The sequence below is a fragment of the Trichoderma aggressivum genome, assembly GCF_033847375.1.
Source record: "Trichoderma aggressivum f. europaeum strain CBS 100526 chromosome Unknown scaffold_036, whole genome shotgun sequence".
Classification (NCBI taxonomy): domain Eukaryota; kingdom Fungi; phylum Ascomycota; class Sordariomycetes; order Hypocreales; family Hypocreaceae; genus Trichoderma; species Trichoderma aggressivum.
The window spans coordinates 375,572-392,141 of NW_026946402.1; the positions used below are offsets into that span (position 1 = coordinate 375,572).

Consider the following 16,570-nt stretch of genomic DNA (forward strand, 5'->3'; position numbering starts at 1 on the left):
TATCATCGACTCGAAGCCCATCTCTTGATTTGGCTCTCCTCCAACAGCAAAGTTATGTACGTCGAACGCCGAGACGCAACAAAACCGGGCTTCGAAACTCTTGTAAAATGCGATGAAAAATCACGGTTCATCTCTATTTCACCTAGAGGCCATCATATGTATCATCAACCCAACTTGTATGCATATTCATCCATGTTGCCCTTCAGGAGCAAAGCAGCCTTCTATCCAGTCTCCTATTCTCTCATCTAACATCTTACAAAAAAACAACGCTCTAAACAAAGACCCTGAAAAACGCCCGCTTCATCATGTCAATAGACCCCCGTTTCCCCCCCTTCTTTTTTTTCTTTTTTTTCTTTCTTTTCTTTCTTTTCTTTCTTTTCTTTCTTTTCTTTTTCTTTTTTTCTTTTTTTTTTTTTACCACTTGACGACCTTTTGAGGGAAAAACTCGTCAATCAGCTCCATATAGTAGGGCTTAAGCTCTTCCACACTAGGAACATCGTCACTCTTGCTGTACAAGTCGTACGGGTTAAAGGCCTGGACAGCCTTCATCATCTGCCAGTCCTTCTCAACCATAAACTCCCTGTAGGCTCCCTCGCGGTGCCAGGGGTAGAATGAGTGGTAGCGGATCATGGCAAGCGCCTCATCCGGCAGAAGCGACTGGTCGCGGACAACGTGGTAGAGATACTCGTCGTGGCCCCAGCTGAGCATCATGTTGTCCAGGCCACAGCCGGGCGAGTAGATGCCGTACTTGGTTGAGTAAACGGGGTCCTTGGTGTCGGGGTTGTTGGCAAAGGTGTTGGACAGGATGATGCGCTTGTCAAAGGCACAGCCAACGGGGAACGTATCGCCAACGACGTCCCACTGGCCCTGAGTGCCGAGCTCGTCGAAGAAGAGCATGAGCTTGCCAAGGTCATGGATCAGACCCGTGACCTGCATCCATCGCGGCTTGCCATCGCGGCGAATCGCCTCGGCAGACTGCAGCAAGTGCTCGATCTGAGACAGCGACGTGTCCGGGTCAGATTCGTCAACGAGAGTGTTGAGCTTCTCGATGGCCTCCCAGACGGTCATCTCCGCGCGCACCCGTGAAGCGCTCTTGAAGCGGTTGCGGGCAGCGAGGTTGTAGGCGACAGTCTGCTTTTCGTGCTGCTCCTTGTAAAAGTTCTTGACTCTGTCGCAGGCATCCTCGTACTGGCGGAAGTTTGCCTTGTCCTTGTTGGCGTCGAACTTGGACTCGGAATCGTACTTGATGCAGTTTACGTCGTCGATGGCGTCGGAGACATTTTCCAGCTTCTGGCCGGCAGAAAAGGCAATGGTCTCGCCGAGATCAACGATGGCGGTTGGTGCCATGGCGAAGGGAAATAGTAGGTATCGAGTAATGAAGTAATGTACTTGACGGCAGAAGAACTGATTGCAAATACACGTATAAAAGTAGAAATATGCAGTATATCAAGAACGATTATCATAAACCCAATATTGCACTTGGGATACTTGTGATATTCTAGACAGTCGGCTGTATATCTCTCAACAGTCGTCTCTTGGATGAAGAAAGCCAGCTCTACTAGCCAGGACATCGCCGGCCTTTAAGTATCCTTCTATGCCCCATGGTCGACTTTCCTAATTTACCGAATTGCCTTTTTACGTCATCCAACGAGATCCTCCACCCCCTCCAAAAAACAAAAACCATCGCCATGTGCTGCTCGTAGGTTGTACGATGGGGTCAATGTCTAGACAAAAAGCTGGAGCCCCTGGTGGAACTTTCGGGCGGCGGCATTTCCATATCTGGGATCATCTCGGAGGCTAGCGCCGCCGACGGCTTCCTAGATAGGAGATCCCCAGATCTTGTCCCGAATGCGCACGAATCTAAAGCTTAGATGGCGGGCGCCATTGCTCGTTCAGGCAGATGAACACATCGACGTTGATCGTACCAAGAGGGGGGAGAACTCACACTGATGCTGAAACCCATCAGTTCATCTCAGATCTGCTTTTGAATCTAGCATCGTTTTCCAATCTCTTGTTTTTATCCGACACAATCTCACCAATCAAAGGCCCCTAATTTCCATCTTTTCCATATGTAGTAATTTACTCGTCCAGCAGTGGAAGCGCTCCATTCTTGTGATATCACCTTGTATCCGCACCATCTCCTCCTCACTGGACCTGTTGCTGGGATTCCATCATGCCTGCCTGCATCGGAACACAACAGCCTCCTCCCGAGCAAAGTCCCCGGCCGACTCACAAGTTCGAGACCTTTCTTCTCCTTTACACTGAAATCGGTCACGAATCCCCGGACCGCTGGTCGGCTGACTGCGAGATCCACATTTCCCGCCGGTGTCGCCTTGAATTGTCTCGAAGCTCGCATGCCTGTACTCGTACGGTGTATTCCGTATGCCTGCTCAAGCTGCACAGACAAAACTCAGCCAATGTCTTATCCCTGATGAGAATAAAAATTCCCTTCCATCATACGATTCCAAGACTTATTCAAGAATAGAGCCTGTGAACAATTTCTCCTCCGGACCTCCTTTTCCTCAAGGACACAGCCCCCAGATAGATCCAGATGTGGTAACAGTCGGCTTACCTCGCCATTTTAAGACACAGACTGTCTTGAAGTACTATCAGTATCCGAAATCCTGTACGGTGAGTCTTGACCATGCCATAGATTAGGGCATCCGATGTGGGCATCCGACGTCTGCGGGGGGGCAAATCTGACTATCCTGCCGACACTCCCGCTCTTTCTCCGAGAGAGACATGGCTCCAGTAATCGTTTATCATTTTCTAATGCTTCTAAATACGGATGATCCATCTCCTGCGTAATTTGGCATCATGCCACTTTCAAATCGCGCTGTGGCTGTATCACTTGAACCATTCTTACAAATATTGTTACCAACTTGGCCAAACACTAGATAGTATGAACATTTAGCCAAAAAAGCATTGAAGTGATATATTGGTCTCCTGAGTTGAGTCTTATTTGTAATTTTTCATCAGCTGTAGTGCAGGGCTCATAATCAGAAATGACTCGGCGAGCTTTCCACAATATGGCACGTATGCTATACACTCCTCGATCAACAGGGAATGAAACGATTTGACCTCAAACATATGATAGTAGTTGCATCATCTCCTATTTGTCTGTTACATTAAATAGAATTGGTGATCCCGAAATGCACAGTCCCTACGTTTCATGGTTTTCTAGATAGGACAAGCCCAGCTCATCTCAGCGCTTAATACGGTGTATAAACAATATGACTAGAATGAAATTAAACCTATTAGATAGATCAAACATGAATTCTGCTACTTTTAGAGGTTTACACTCTAAGTGAAATATACACGTGATCGATCCTCCACGTTCTTCTTCGAATATTGAGTCAAGGAGCTTTCATACGACACAAACTACAAACACATTCCATTGCCTCACCCAACTTCTATATTTTAAGCAAATATAGAACCAATCAAGCTTCAGTCGCTCTCCAAATCGTACTCATTTATAGCAAACCCTCAGTTTCAAGCATCTCCTAAGCCATGATAGCGCAGCTGCCCAATCACAAAACCCACAGTCTTTGCGACAGTCTTTTTGATATTGTCGATATTATCTGCGAAAATGATGTAGCAAAGTCTTGGGGAAAAGGGCGACTTCAACATGCTGAAGCCCCCTTCTAGAACGTTTCCAGAATACTGGTCTGTGCTGAGTAGCCTCGGCAAGATGGGGAAAAGTGACCAGAGCAACATCCCCTGAACTCGTCTTTTCACAGATAAGATCTAAAATTCCGACGGTCGTGCCCATTGTTGAATGGCCGAAAACGGATGTACCAAGACTTGAATGCATACGGAAATAACTGAGGCTGCGTGGCTACGACCTCTATCCCCATCAGGCTGAGATAGCACATCGTCAACTATCGAAAGTGATACAAGATCCTGACCTTTTGCTTTATGGATAAAAACACTTTTCTATAAATATTCTTCTGGAAGGATACTAGTATGTATGTTAGTACTGTCGCTATTGACAAAATAGATGAATCGGCAGTTGGTGGCTTGCCAACCAACACCAGACATTTCATTCAATGCCCGTGCTCTGTTTACCCAGCTATCATTCTGCCTGGTGTTTGAAACTAAGGAAATTGAATTAGTCAAAGGTACTCTTGATTCTCCTTATATGAGGCAAATAAAGTATCTCACTTACTTGCTATCGCCCACATCATTCAGAGTCAGATGAAGCCATTTAGAAGTTCAATGGCTAGAATCTCCGTTGCACCGTCAATCAGTTTCATTTCATTTTCAATCCTACACCACCTGTGGTTAAAATATAATGAGGAAATCCAACAGACATGAAGGGCCTATGCAGCCTCTTGGGCGGAGGTTTTGGTTGGCGTTCTGGGCAATTGCGTTCAGTAACTTGGCCGCATCATTTGATGCCACCATGCTGTCAGTCGCGCTGCCAGTAAGTTTTATATCTTCATCTAACTCGTTCTTCAACAGCTTATAATTTCTCTAGACCATGTCTTCAGAGCTCGGAGGCTCTTCCACGCAGGCCTTTTGGGCCGGAACCTCATACCTCCTCGCATCCACAGTCTTGATGCTCATCTGGGGGACGTTGAGCGATGCCTTTGGCCGACGAATCATCATTCTTGCAGCTCTACTAGTGTTCGCTCTTGGCACGATCCTCTGTGGCGTTGCACCCTCTTGGACAATGATGCTAGCCGGCCGGACTGTGCAAGGCGTCGGTGGAGGAGGCATCGTCTCACTCACAACGATGCTCGTCACGGACATGGCGCCGCTACGAGAACGTGCTCGCCTATATGCTCTTATCGCCTGCATTTGGACTGTCGGCAGTGCAACAGGGCCAATCATCGGTGGCAGCCTTTGCAAGACGAACACATGGAGATGGATTTTCTGGATCAACCTCCCCATCATCACCATCAGCTTCACCGGCATTGCCTTGTTCCTGCGTCTCTCACAAAAACCCCGAAGCCTGTCAGAAAAGCTGCGTCTGTTTGACTATCCCGGCTCGCTGCTATTCATTGCCTCAACGACGACCTTCCTGATATCAATTACCTGGGGCGGCACCCAATATCCTTGGTCGGGGTGGCAAACCCTTGTCCCTTTGATCCTCGGCGTTATAGGCATTGTCCTATTCGCCATATATGAATTTGGCATTTCTTCATCCAAGCTGCCGCAAGCTCGTCTCATTCCTTCATCCATCTTCGCCAACCAATCAGCCTGCATCGGCTACGCGTCGAGTACTGTGCATGGTATGGTTGCATACAGTTTACTATATTACATGACAGAGTACTTCCAAACCGTCAAGATGTACAGCCCCGTCATCGCTGGTGTCGCAAGCCTTCCCCAGAGTTTGACAACTGCTCCATGTGCGGTTGTCGTCGGCATCATCGTCGCCGGGACTGGCAAGTACAGGTGGGCATTGTGGGCTGGCTGGTCTCTCGTTTGCTTGGGATGTGGCCTGCTCGTTCTCTTGGAGACACGCACAGCGGTTCCAGAATGGATATTCCTGGGAGCAGTTTCTGGGCTGGGCCTTGGTCTCTTGTTTCCGTCCATTAATCTTGCCATTCAGGCCTCTGTGCCTCAGCAGGAGGCTGGGATTGCCTCAATACTGGTACTTTTCTTTCGTTTGCTAGGTCAATCACTGGGCGTTGCCATTGGCGGTACTATATTCGACAACCAACTTCGAGCCAATCTCAAAATCAGTGGCGAAAACGCACCATCAAGCATCATGGTATTGATGGAGAGGCTTCATCAACTGGCGCCAGATGATCCAATATCTTTGGATATACGAAATGCATTATCAAGGTCATTTCGCGTAATCTGGATCGTCATGTGCGCTTTGGCAGGACTGAGCCTCCTTTTGAGTTTCCTGATGAAGGAGTATGACATGGATCAAGAGCATCAATCAGATCAAGTATTTCTGCTCGAAGATATGGGTGATCCGGCCCCAGGGACGGACGGAGAACAGTCGAGTCGTATATGAGGGGGGACACTCAGCTTCTACATGTAATATTCCAAGCCTTAGTTTGCACCAGAGTTCAGATAGACGCAGTTTAATGGTGGCTGCAAGCCGCTCTTCCATCACTCAAAGTTTTGCCATCGGGGATTTCCCAGCTTCCGGGTCATCCCAATTTGAGGCAATCGTTTTCCAGTACTCATCACTGTGATCCCGCACCAGAGCACAATGCGGACTGCCATTAAACGCAACCCCTTCGGCCTGGAGGCCTTGCTGCGTCCTCGCATCATCAATGTGAGCTTCCACGTCTTCCCATCTCACTACCCGATCTGCCTTCGAATACAGATAAAGTCTTCTTGCAGTTCCTAGTACAGCTGGGTCGTTTAAATGAGCCCTCAAATGCCTCACTGACCTCATCAGACCCGCATTTTGAAGGCCGGTGATTATTGCAATAGTTGGATACAGCAGGTTTTGGCCCACGAGGCGAGTGGGAAGGGCATTCGGCAGAGAATAAGTTACGGCCCCGTACGCATTCTCGAATCAAGCGTCTCCCAGACAATAATCCAAGACGAATAGTCCAACATGTTTGGAAAGATCTATATCGCTGCGCTGGCCGTGTAAGCTGAGAGCCATCTGTATAGCACTGTCCCATCCACCATGCGAGAAGATGTGCCACAGAATCGAAGGCTGTTCTGTCTCTGCCTCGATATACTGTATCACGATACTTCGAGCCGGGGCAAGTCGAGCATGCAATACACTAAACGGAAGAGTAGTTATCTCGAGGGAACCGGGCAGTGATGAACAAGATTGATGAGTTGGGATATAAAGATGAGTATCCATCGAGGTATTTCTTGATGCGATGCGGCGTTGCACCACCCAGCCAGGTACATAGAACAATGAGCCTCGGGCAGTTTCCAGCGCTTATTACTGAATCTGAGCGTCGAGATATGTAGTAAATGCCTTGTCCTATTGCCTCAAGAGGCCAGAAGACTGTCGAGGAAGACATTTAAAAAGCAAGTGCTCACGAGGCGTAAGATGCTATAGGCTCGATATGCTTCATTCCAATAGTTAAGTACAGCAGAAGAGTTAAACCATTGATTTAAAAGGTATTTAGCTGTTGGGAGATTGTGCTGGGGATACGCGCATCCTTCAACATTTTGTTGGGTCTACTTAGTCTTGGGCTGTCGTCCCGGTAAGAGAGACTCCACCTTCTCAAATGCAGCATAAACACATGTTCTCACCTCTGATTATGACTCTTGAGAGGATATTCCAAACACTGTGGGTTGACTCACTTTCAAGTGACTTGTAATTGCTTGGATACCAAGCTTCAGTGTCCATAATGGCATGGGGCCACGTCTGTATAACCCCGTGCTTGGCATTGTTCTTGCCTCCAAGTATGCGGCAACACAATGAAAAGATGTTGAACCAGAAATATTGTCATAATGTGCGATATTATATCTGACAACTCTTGATTATTGTGCAGAGCTTGCTCAGACGAAGTGTGGGCATATTTTCCCCAAGGCGGCTCTTGGATCGTCCCTCAGATCGCATTCAGCACTCATGCGAGCGAAATCCGACGTGCGCCAGGGAGCTAACTTTTGCCATGGGCACTTTTCAAAGCCGGAAAATGATCGATGGACGTTATTTTAAGCCTAAGGCAAGGCCCCATCCTACATGCTTGGCGTATCCTCCTAACGATGGGGACTTGATCAGTTGTCAAATATTCTATCTGGGTCTTTGTAGTTCACAGGCACAGCATTCTTAGATCCATCGATAATCTTTCACTCCAAGTAAATCCATGGGCCCGGATTCTTTTCCGTTCTTTAAATGAAAGCGTAACCCCTCTCGTCACACATAATATTCGACGTGTGACATTGTGTGATGATGTCTCGATTTTCCTGCAGTTGATAAAAAAAAGGAAAACAAACAAACAAAGAAAATTCGTCTTGCGAGCCACTCATCATCATTGCGCAAAATCCGGCTCCGAGAGTCTCTTTTGATGAGAACAGGTCAAGTCTTTCTTCAACGGCAACTCGCATTCTGCAAACACGGCTCAGCTGAAATGAGACCAGATCTGCTATCGAGTGGAGATGGAGACTATTCAAGGATGTGAGCCTGCAAGGGGGGCAACTGCATTGCTAGGCCCCGGCATTTCGTCAAAGTGGCTCCCTCGATTCCTTCGAAAGGCTGGGCGCCAATAAAGACGTGGAAATAGTATCACCACATCTGGGCACCGACGTGGCTGCTGTAGTGCCACTGGTCAAGTGTTTGGCTTCGGGGGTAACCATCATGCTCTGTCTCTTAGTGCTGCTGAAGCCGACTCATGGGGTGTGCTGAAAGAATACGATACAGGCGCCGCTACCATGACGGAGAATGAGCGTCAAATGCGGCGATATCTTTGTCCTACCCACCTGGATCCTCCTGGAGCTCGAATCATTCATTCGGCGGTGAGTATACTGCTCAATGGATGAACGGGGTAGTGGTGAGTCGGCGTCCCTGGAGTCTTCAATGTTTCTATTCACAGTTGGAATGCAAGGGTCACCGTTGTGCTGTAGTATTGACAATCATGGAAAGCAGGCAGCCTCGGTCATTCGGTTCGCGAAAGGCAAAGATGGCAACCAGTTTTTACGATGCTCATACTTGTACGTCGTCATGGGTCGGCATATGCACGGCGCGGCTACTTTGGTTAGGACGATTTGCGTTTCCCATGGCAGTTTCGCATGCTGCTGACAATGGAGGATCGCCTTGGACGAAAGCAGCTTCCACCAGCTCGGACATGCAGAGACAGGGGTCCATGTTTCCAAAGTTACGAGTATCTGTAACAGTAAGGAAAACGGCGCGCAACGCAGTGTCAAGGCAATCGTGGTCCCTTTGCCGAGGGGGCAGCTGGGGGCAAGAAACCCACCAAATCGTGCAGACACGCAGCCAGCCAGCCACTCGGGTCTTTCGCCGTGTGGCCGCACAAGTTCCCTCTCCGTCACTGTCGCTGTCGCTTGACGAAGCATCGGGCATTGCTGCCTTACTTTGACAGGAGGTTCAAGCATGCAGAGTGTGATGGAGGCGCGCTGTCCAGAACCTCTATATTCATGCACCCGGCGTTGGGTGAGTTGTCAGCCCCGTCACCACTAAGGACTGAATTGACGCCGAGATTGCGGTTGCCGCCCGCAGACCAGCCGGTGAGTCCGAATGTGAGACACTAACAGCCCTTGTAGAAGTACCTAGTGGTGGTGTGTGAAACTGTTGTCGAATAGGAGAGAACTGGTGGCTCAACAATGTAGGTGCTCGCACGGCAGAAAAAGCATCTCAGCCGGCAGCAACTCCCGCCGGTAGCACTCACATCTTTGGACAGGTATGATTGAACCAGAAGGATCTGCTTCCACTCGTTTATCGACAGCGGTAGCAGCATTGGCATTCTCGATATACGGATAGTGCTTGTATAGACCAGAAATTGGTCTCAGGAGACCGGGCAGTCAGTCTCCTGGGCTCCCTCTGCTTTGCTTCTGCTTGGTGGTGTTGGCAGATGGATCCATCCGTGGGCGCCCCCTCTCACCCCACACGGCCATAATTTGCGGGAATGGGGAGCAAAGCAATCAGCATCGTCTGCTAGACCGCCGTTAGACGTGGCTCACAGTGAAAGGCTCAGAAGCAGACTGATAAGTGGTGCGCCGAGACGGACTCACCATAGCCCAAGCCTTGTCCCTTCACGTGGCATCAATACAGTGACTTGGGTGCTTTTCCCTTACTCAATGGGGATGTAGACATCATCTTACTTGTGCACCTGCCGCTCTGACGCCGCCTATCAGGCACGGCCTGAGAGGCCTTGCATATGCAGGCAAGCCGACAAAAGTATGGAGCAGAGATCTTGATGTCACATCCGACACGTTTGGGCGGCTCCGAGTGGATGTCTTGGTCTGTAACAGGACTCCGTGTTTATGCCGGCAAAGCGCAAGCCGTCAGCTGTTGCAGTCTGGCTGTGAGGATGATGGACAGGACCATGGCGAGAGGGTTTCGGGCCGTAACGGTGGCTGCACGTCATTGCTTCGTGGCCGTCATTACATGAGGTGTCTTTTGACGGACGCCTTTCCCTTCATCGCATCACGTCGGTGCCATGTCTCCAGGACCAACTCGCTCTGCCGCCAACTGCTCAATCAATGGACTGGACGGTTTTGTTCACCTGGACAGGGGTGTCCTTGGTCCTTGCTACTAGTATCATAGCCTTGGAGCTCCTCACAGACCGCCTGGTGGTCTCATGGACCATTTGATGTGCTAAGGCCAGTCTAACCTGAGCTAGAGGCGTAGGCTTTTTTGTGATAGCGGCCGCAACGGTTTAGAGTTTCGAGGACTGTTCACGATGGCACACGGCTGTCGGTTGTGCTTTTCCATCCTTTGCTGGAATTGCCTTAGCAAGGTGATGGTGGTTGTTTGGATGTGGAAGAGGGAAGAAGCAGAGACTATTGGAAATGTACCATGGCAGCTTGATGCCTGAGGATCTAAGGCAGAGTACAGGTACAAGAGCTTGATGGTCTCGACGTTATCTGCACGTGTCCAGGCCAGGCACTCGATGCCTCGTAATAACAGGGATTGGGGGTGAAAACGCTCCAGCCTAATATCAACCTAACTTGAAGAACAAAGCGGCAACAAAGTCCGTGGCAATTACTGCAAACATCAAGGCAACAATGCAAGACTCTGTACGAGTACTCGTAACCACTGGTTCACAAATAGAAACATTGGTCAAATTGGATGTCCACCGAGTGTTGCATCAACTGAACAACCTTGAAAGAAGCCTCCACTGTACGACGGCACCTACAAAGAAAGCCCCGAGCACCTTGGTGGCCAGGTAGGCACCCTGGTAGCCAGGTCAGGTACAGCACGGTACCTGTAGAGACAAACACACCAGGCGAGACGTGCATATCAGGAGCAGGGCCCAAGTAGGTACTCGACTCGTACATGTACCCCAGCCGGGTGCATGAGATGGCGACAGGGTGCGAGGCCATTTGCGTCGTACTGCCCGAGCTCAAAGAGCTTCACCAGGTACAGGTACAAGAACAAAGCACAGGCAGCACCGAGCTTTGAGCAGAGCTGCAGGCTTCATTCATTTCTCCGCGCCAGATCCGGATGCCGGAGTGTGTGTGTGTGTGCGGTGGACAGGGGCAGAAACGAAAAGGAAAAGAAAAAAAGAAAAAAAGAAAAGAAAAAGGAAACAAAGCTCAACAAACCACAACAAACCACAGAGGACAGAGGCTGGATGTCCTCCACGTTCAGCCGTCAGGGCTGCGTATCAAAGAGGCAGGTCAAGCTATAAGAATCAGCTTCTGGCTGGGTCCATCCGTCTTTTCCTGCCCGGCCTCTCCATCGTTGTTTTCGCATTGGATCCAGTTGCTTTTCCGGCATCGCCTCTTGCATCGCCAACTGCTCCAGCAAGCTCGCCTGGCAGATTCCTGCCTCAGCTCCGTCCTCGTTTTCAGCTCGAAATAAAGCAACGCGCCTTCTGTCATTGTTGAGCCTCGTTTCTGCTTCCGTTTTCTCTTCTTCTTCTTGGTCCTTGCCTCGGTATCGCTGGGTTGCACCTCGCAACGGCACACGCCATACACCATCACGTCCGCCGCTGCATCTCCTCGTTCAAGTCAAAATCACAGCTCTTGTCTTCCGGCACTTCAGTTCGCCTCATACTATACTCGCACGCTACTGCAGGTAGCCCTTCTGGCCGGATCTTTGCTGTCAGCCAAGTTTTGCTTCTCTCCCTTTCCAGCCAAATCCAGCTGTTCCGTCTTGTCACGGCTGTTTCGACAGCATCTAGAAGACACAGGATCCCTGTCTTTCTCACGCTTGTTTATCCCAAACTCGGCCCTCCAATCTCGACTTTGGCCCTGATCTACGTCCCACCCGCGATCTACATCTGCGACAGCGCTAGGCCGTTTCCATCTGTCAAGGGTTCCAGCATCTACAGCAGCTAGCTCTTGGCCCAAGATGGCTGTTGTTGCTGGCGAGGGCGCAGTCCTGGTAGCTCTCAAGTACTTGTATCCGGCTCTTGTCTTTCTCTACTACTTGGCCTCGTCCGTCTTAGCCTCTTGCACTCTGCAGGCTCTTAAGAAGACTGAGGATGCGCAGCCGGAGCGTCCTAGTCGACGGGCCGTCATCTATATACTTGGATTCTTCCTTTCGACATACGGGGCCCAGCTCATCACACTCGGCACGCAGTCAGTAATCACAAGGTCTGCCCCCCTTGAACACCAGGTCATCAACTACTTGTCGTGCATTCTCGTCTTCGGTATTCTGTGCATCCAACTCATCGAGTCGGACACAGTTGTATGGTTTCCATTCCGTGGATCGTGGTTTATCGCGCTGCTCTTTGAGCTTGCCATCGCAATCTTGACGGCCGTCAATTCAAGACAAGCTAACCTCAACCCCTATGATATACTCCATATAGCCTTCTTGTGCTTGAGGCTTGCTTCACTCGTCATTCTAGTGGCTTGGACTTGCCTTGCTTTATGGACCAACTCCAACCCTTCTTTGTTCGACGAAGAAACACAGCCACTTCTGCCACCTGATGGTGAACAACCTGATGCTCAGGCAGCCACTGGGGAGCCTGCCAATAGCTCCAGTTATGGGTCGACAACGCAAAGCGACTCTGATGAGACCTTTTGGGAAAGAAGAGAAAGAGAAGGTAGAGCCGAAGTGGAGAAGAGACTTCAGGAAGGCGGAAACTGGGTTGAATACGTCAAAGGCTTCAAGGTATGTAATCCTATCTCAACCCTTGACAGTTCATGCCTACAGGCGTTACGTCTTTGCTCATACAATATTGACCCTACAACCTGGATTACTCATCACAAGGCTCTTCCCCTGGGCGCTCGAGACCACTCAAGAATTGTGTATCTGCTTTAGCTAACATGATTCCCTGCTTTAGATTTTATTGCCGTATGTTTGGCCTTTGGGAAACCGCAGTCTACAGCTACGAGCAGTGGCCGTTTTGCTCTGCATGTTGGCTTCGAACGCAATCAATGTGCTTATTCCCCGACAGACGGCCATAATCATGGACACTCTCAATGGGAAACCCGGTAATCCATGGACAGCCGTCATCAATTTTGCACTTCTACGGCTGTTGGCTTCAGCTTCTGGTGTTGACCTTATCCGCCAGTGGTTGTGGCTACCTGTCAAACACTTCTCACGGGAAAGCTTGTCCCGAGCCTCTTTTTCTCATGTGATGAAGCTGTCTGCTGATTTCCATGACTCCAAAAACTCATCAGACATGATCATGGCTATGAATGGCGGATACTCCATCACAAACGCAATTGAAAATCTTTTGTTTCAAACCGTCCCAATGTTGATCGACATGTGCATCGCCATCGCCTACCTCTCCGTCAAATTCGGCCCATACGAAGGCTTGATAACTGTGGCTACCGGGATCGTCTTCATAACACTTGCAGCCCGCCTCGTAGCTAACACCAAAAATAGCACTCGCAAACGCATCAAGGCTCTCACCAAAGAAAATACCATTCGTTACGGCGGGTTGACTTCGTGGCGGACCGTCAATATGTTCAACCAGATCGTTTACGAGGACAACAGGCATGCTGATGCAGTAACGGCTCGATGGCTTTCTGAGACGCAATTCCAAATTGCATGGCTCTTGTCCACTTCGTTGCAGACCATCGTTCTCACTGCCGGCCTCATGGCAAGTGCATTCCTCGCCGTCTTTCGCATTCGTAGTGGGCAAGCATCACCGGGCCAGTTTGCAATGCTTCTCATGTACTGGACTCAGCTCACTGCACCACTGCAATTTTTCGCCTCACTTAGTAAGGGCATGAGCGATGATTTCATTAGCGCGGAACGCCTCCTGGCCATTATGAAGGCCAAGCCTTCGGTTACGAACAAACAGGGTGCACGGCCTCTCAAGTTTCAACGGGGAGATGTTCACTTGGATCAAGTTTGCTTCGGTTATGATAAGCGGAAGAGGATCGTCAACGGCATCAGTCTAGACGTTCCGGCGGGAACGACGGTGGCCTTTGTGGGCTCAACTGGAGCGGGTAAATCGACGCTGCTCAGGCTTCTCCAAAGGGACTACGATGTCACCTCGGGCAGCATCCGGATCGACGGTCAAGATCTTCGCGATGTTGATATCTCCAGGTAAGTCCTTGACTCAAAGGTATTGGTTGCAGTGCTCCTGCAACAGCGCTGACTCGTTTTCTCTAGCCTACGCGAGCGCATTGGCTACGTTCCCCAAAGTCCACTGGTTTTTAATGACACCATCATGAACAACGTACGCTATAGCAGAATCACCGCAACGGACGAGGAGGTGTTTGCAGCATGCAGAGCCGCGCGTATTCATGATAAGATCTTGGGTTTTGCGGATGGTACGTAATACGACGACGAGTCTCGCTGCGGTACCATGTGTTTGCTAACCTTGTGCGTGACTAGGCTACGAATCGGAGGTTGGCGAACATGGAGTGTAAGTTTGCCGTTGTTGTATCCCCTATGAGATTTTTGAGCTAACGACAGCAGCAAACTTTCCGGTGGAGAGCTTCAACGTCTTGCAATTGCCAGGGCGCTCCTGAAAAACCCCGAGATTGTTCTTTTGGACGAGGCTACAGCCGCTGTTGATAATGTTACTGAAAAACATATTCAGAAATCAATAAATGCCCTCTGCAAAGGACGCACTACATTCGTTGTGGCGTAAGTTCCCTCTTCTTCCCCCCAGGTCTGTAATAGTTACTAACCCATCATTTCGTGCTCAGTCATCGACTTTCTACCATCAAAGGAGCGGGCGTCATTGCTGTTGTGGAACACGGTCAGATCATCGAGAAAGGTACTCATGATGAGCTGATTGCCTTGCGCGGTCGATACTTTGAACTGGCGTCAGACAACTTCCAGGAAAGGGAGGACAGCGATGACCAGGCCAAGGTGCTTGACGACGCAAATACTCTCGCCAACGATTCTTGCTCCGAGAGAACCACCACTGAGACGTGCAAGACACATGGTGAAGACGGTCAGGCCAAAGTACCGCCAGAAAGCGATGGCAAATCAGCAACAGGCAAGAGGTGTCAGAAGGAGGTAGATTCTGACATAAATTCGAGTGCTGCAGAGAATACTGACGGATCCTGTTAGGGGTCCCGATTGAATCCTGTGGCCCCTGAATTTACACCTCGGTCGATGGCGGCAACAGCGGCGAATTCCGGACCCAAGACGGCATCTGAAAGTAAGTCGACTACACCTTCGGCCATTGGCAAGACCAGGACTTGGGCAGTCACCGGCCACCCTAGCAAACTTCGATGGTCCGATGAAGTGTCCATCATGGACGAGCGCGGGACGAGCAGTACGCCCAAGAGCCTGTCTACTGAGTCAAGCCGCCGCCTCGGGGCAAAAGATAGTTCTGAGAGCAGTTTCACCGCATCAGAGCTCCGCGCGTCGGAAACGATGCCCGCGGTGATTGGTATCCAAAATCCAGGCATCAAACCACTCCCGATGGGCGGAAAAGCCAAACCGAATAGCATCGAGGCTTCCGGACGAACTGCCCTGCCCTCACTGGCACGAAGGTCCCCAGAGTCCATCGCAGAGACAGCCGCTGTCCCTTCTAACATTGGCAATGTGGTTTTCATGCGGCCGCGCTACTCCCGCCGCATCCAGTCAAAGAGCGAGCCTGTTCACAAGTCTCCAAAGCCAGAATCTGCTAAATGTAGCGAGCCATCCGCAAAATCAACCGACACCAATACCGTATGTGTAGTAACAAAGTTTCAGAGATGAAAGCTTATATACCTGACTAACTCATCGAATAGGAGCAATGTCGTGTGTCTGCTCAAACGGCCCAAAGCAGCAGTCCAGCAGCACCTTCCATGATTCCTAGGCCTGGCAACAGAGCCTCGCCCACTGTGAGACAGCTTCCGATTCCTCCACGGCACTCGAGTGACGGGAAGTGCGGCACATATCCAACTCCGGCGCCCAAAGACAACTCCGGGCGAGCATCAGAAGGAATTCTCTCCGTCACAAAAGATAAAGAAACGACAAGTGTTGTAGCAGCCAGCACTGCCAAAAACGAAAACCATCCGCTGCCAAAGATGGGTGAAAATCAGTCAATTATGATGACCTCTAGCCGAGGCGGTCGAGCCATCCGACGCCCACGAGCCGGATCTCTTCGCGGACGCCGAGGCCGCATTTCTCGAGGCCCCGTGGGGCCTGGGAGCCAAGAATAGAAGATGGGGGATGGAAACAAAAACAAGATTTTTAAAAAAAAAATTGCCTTGAGCTGACCAGGCGCTTTCCGACGCAATATCATTTTGGTTTGTATAGATATCATCATATGAATACTTGTTTAGCATACCTAGACAAGTTTTACGACGTACATGAGTTATGGGGAGGACTTGTACGAATAGCATGAAACAGGGGGGAGGCTCAGTGAAGCCTGATAGTTGGAGACAAAAGTTATGAGAGAAGAAGCGTCAAGGAGACGCCAGAATACCACTGCAGTTTCATAAGGTACATGTATACACTAGCGGTTGACTCAGGTGGCACCTTGTTTTGGAGCAGGTAAAGATAGAAACAGTGCGAGCATAATTATAACGGAAATCGAGTGCTTCGTTTACAGCTCTCTCTATTTACAATCATTAACCACGCTTTGGTTATTTGCGCCCGATACTC

General features: G+C 49.9%; 3 protein-coding genes across 3 annotated transcripts; 2 read left to right on the top strand and 1 right to left on the bottom strand.

The window, feature by feature from the left end:
- Positions 1–414: 414 nt before the first annotated feature.
- Triagg1_7913 (uncharacterized protein) lies at positions 415–1,347 on the bottom strand (the record flags this gene model as incomplete). The annotated part of the gene is made up of 1 exon (XM_062902701.1): positions 415–1,347. One exon carries the CDS (start codon positions 1,345–1,347, stop codon positions 415–417), a length of 933 nt encoding a protein of 310 aa, XP_062753246.1.
- A 3,136-nt stretch (positions 1,348–4,483) lies between these two features.
- Triagg1_7914 (uncharacterized protein) lies at positions 4,484–5,971 on the top strand (the record flags this gene model as incomplete). Its single annotated transcript, XM_062902702.1, has 1 exon — positions 4,484–5,971. One exon carries the CDS (start codon positions 4,484–4,486, stop codon positions 5,969–5,971), a length of 1,488 nt encoding a protein of 495 aa, XP_062753247.1.
- A 5,940-nt stretch (positions 5,972–11,911) lies between these two features.
- Triagg1_7915 (uncharacterized protein) lies at positions 11,912–16,125 on the top strand (the record flags this gene model as incomplete). Its single annotated transcript, XM_062902703.1, has 8 exons — positions 11,912–12,676; positions 12,849–14,065; positions 14,132–14,292; positions 14,357–14,387; positions 14,441–14,611; positions 14,674–14,989; positions 15,044–15,649; positions 15,712–16,125. 8 exons carry the CDS (start codon positions 11,912–11,914, stop codon positions 16,123–16,125), a joined length of 3,681 nt encoding a protein of 1,226 aa, XP_062753248.1.
- Between the last annotated feature and the right edge of the window lie 445 nt (positions 16,126–16,570).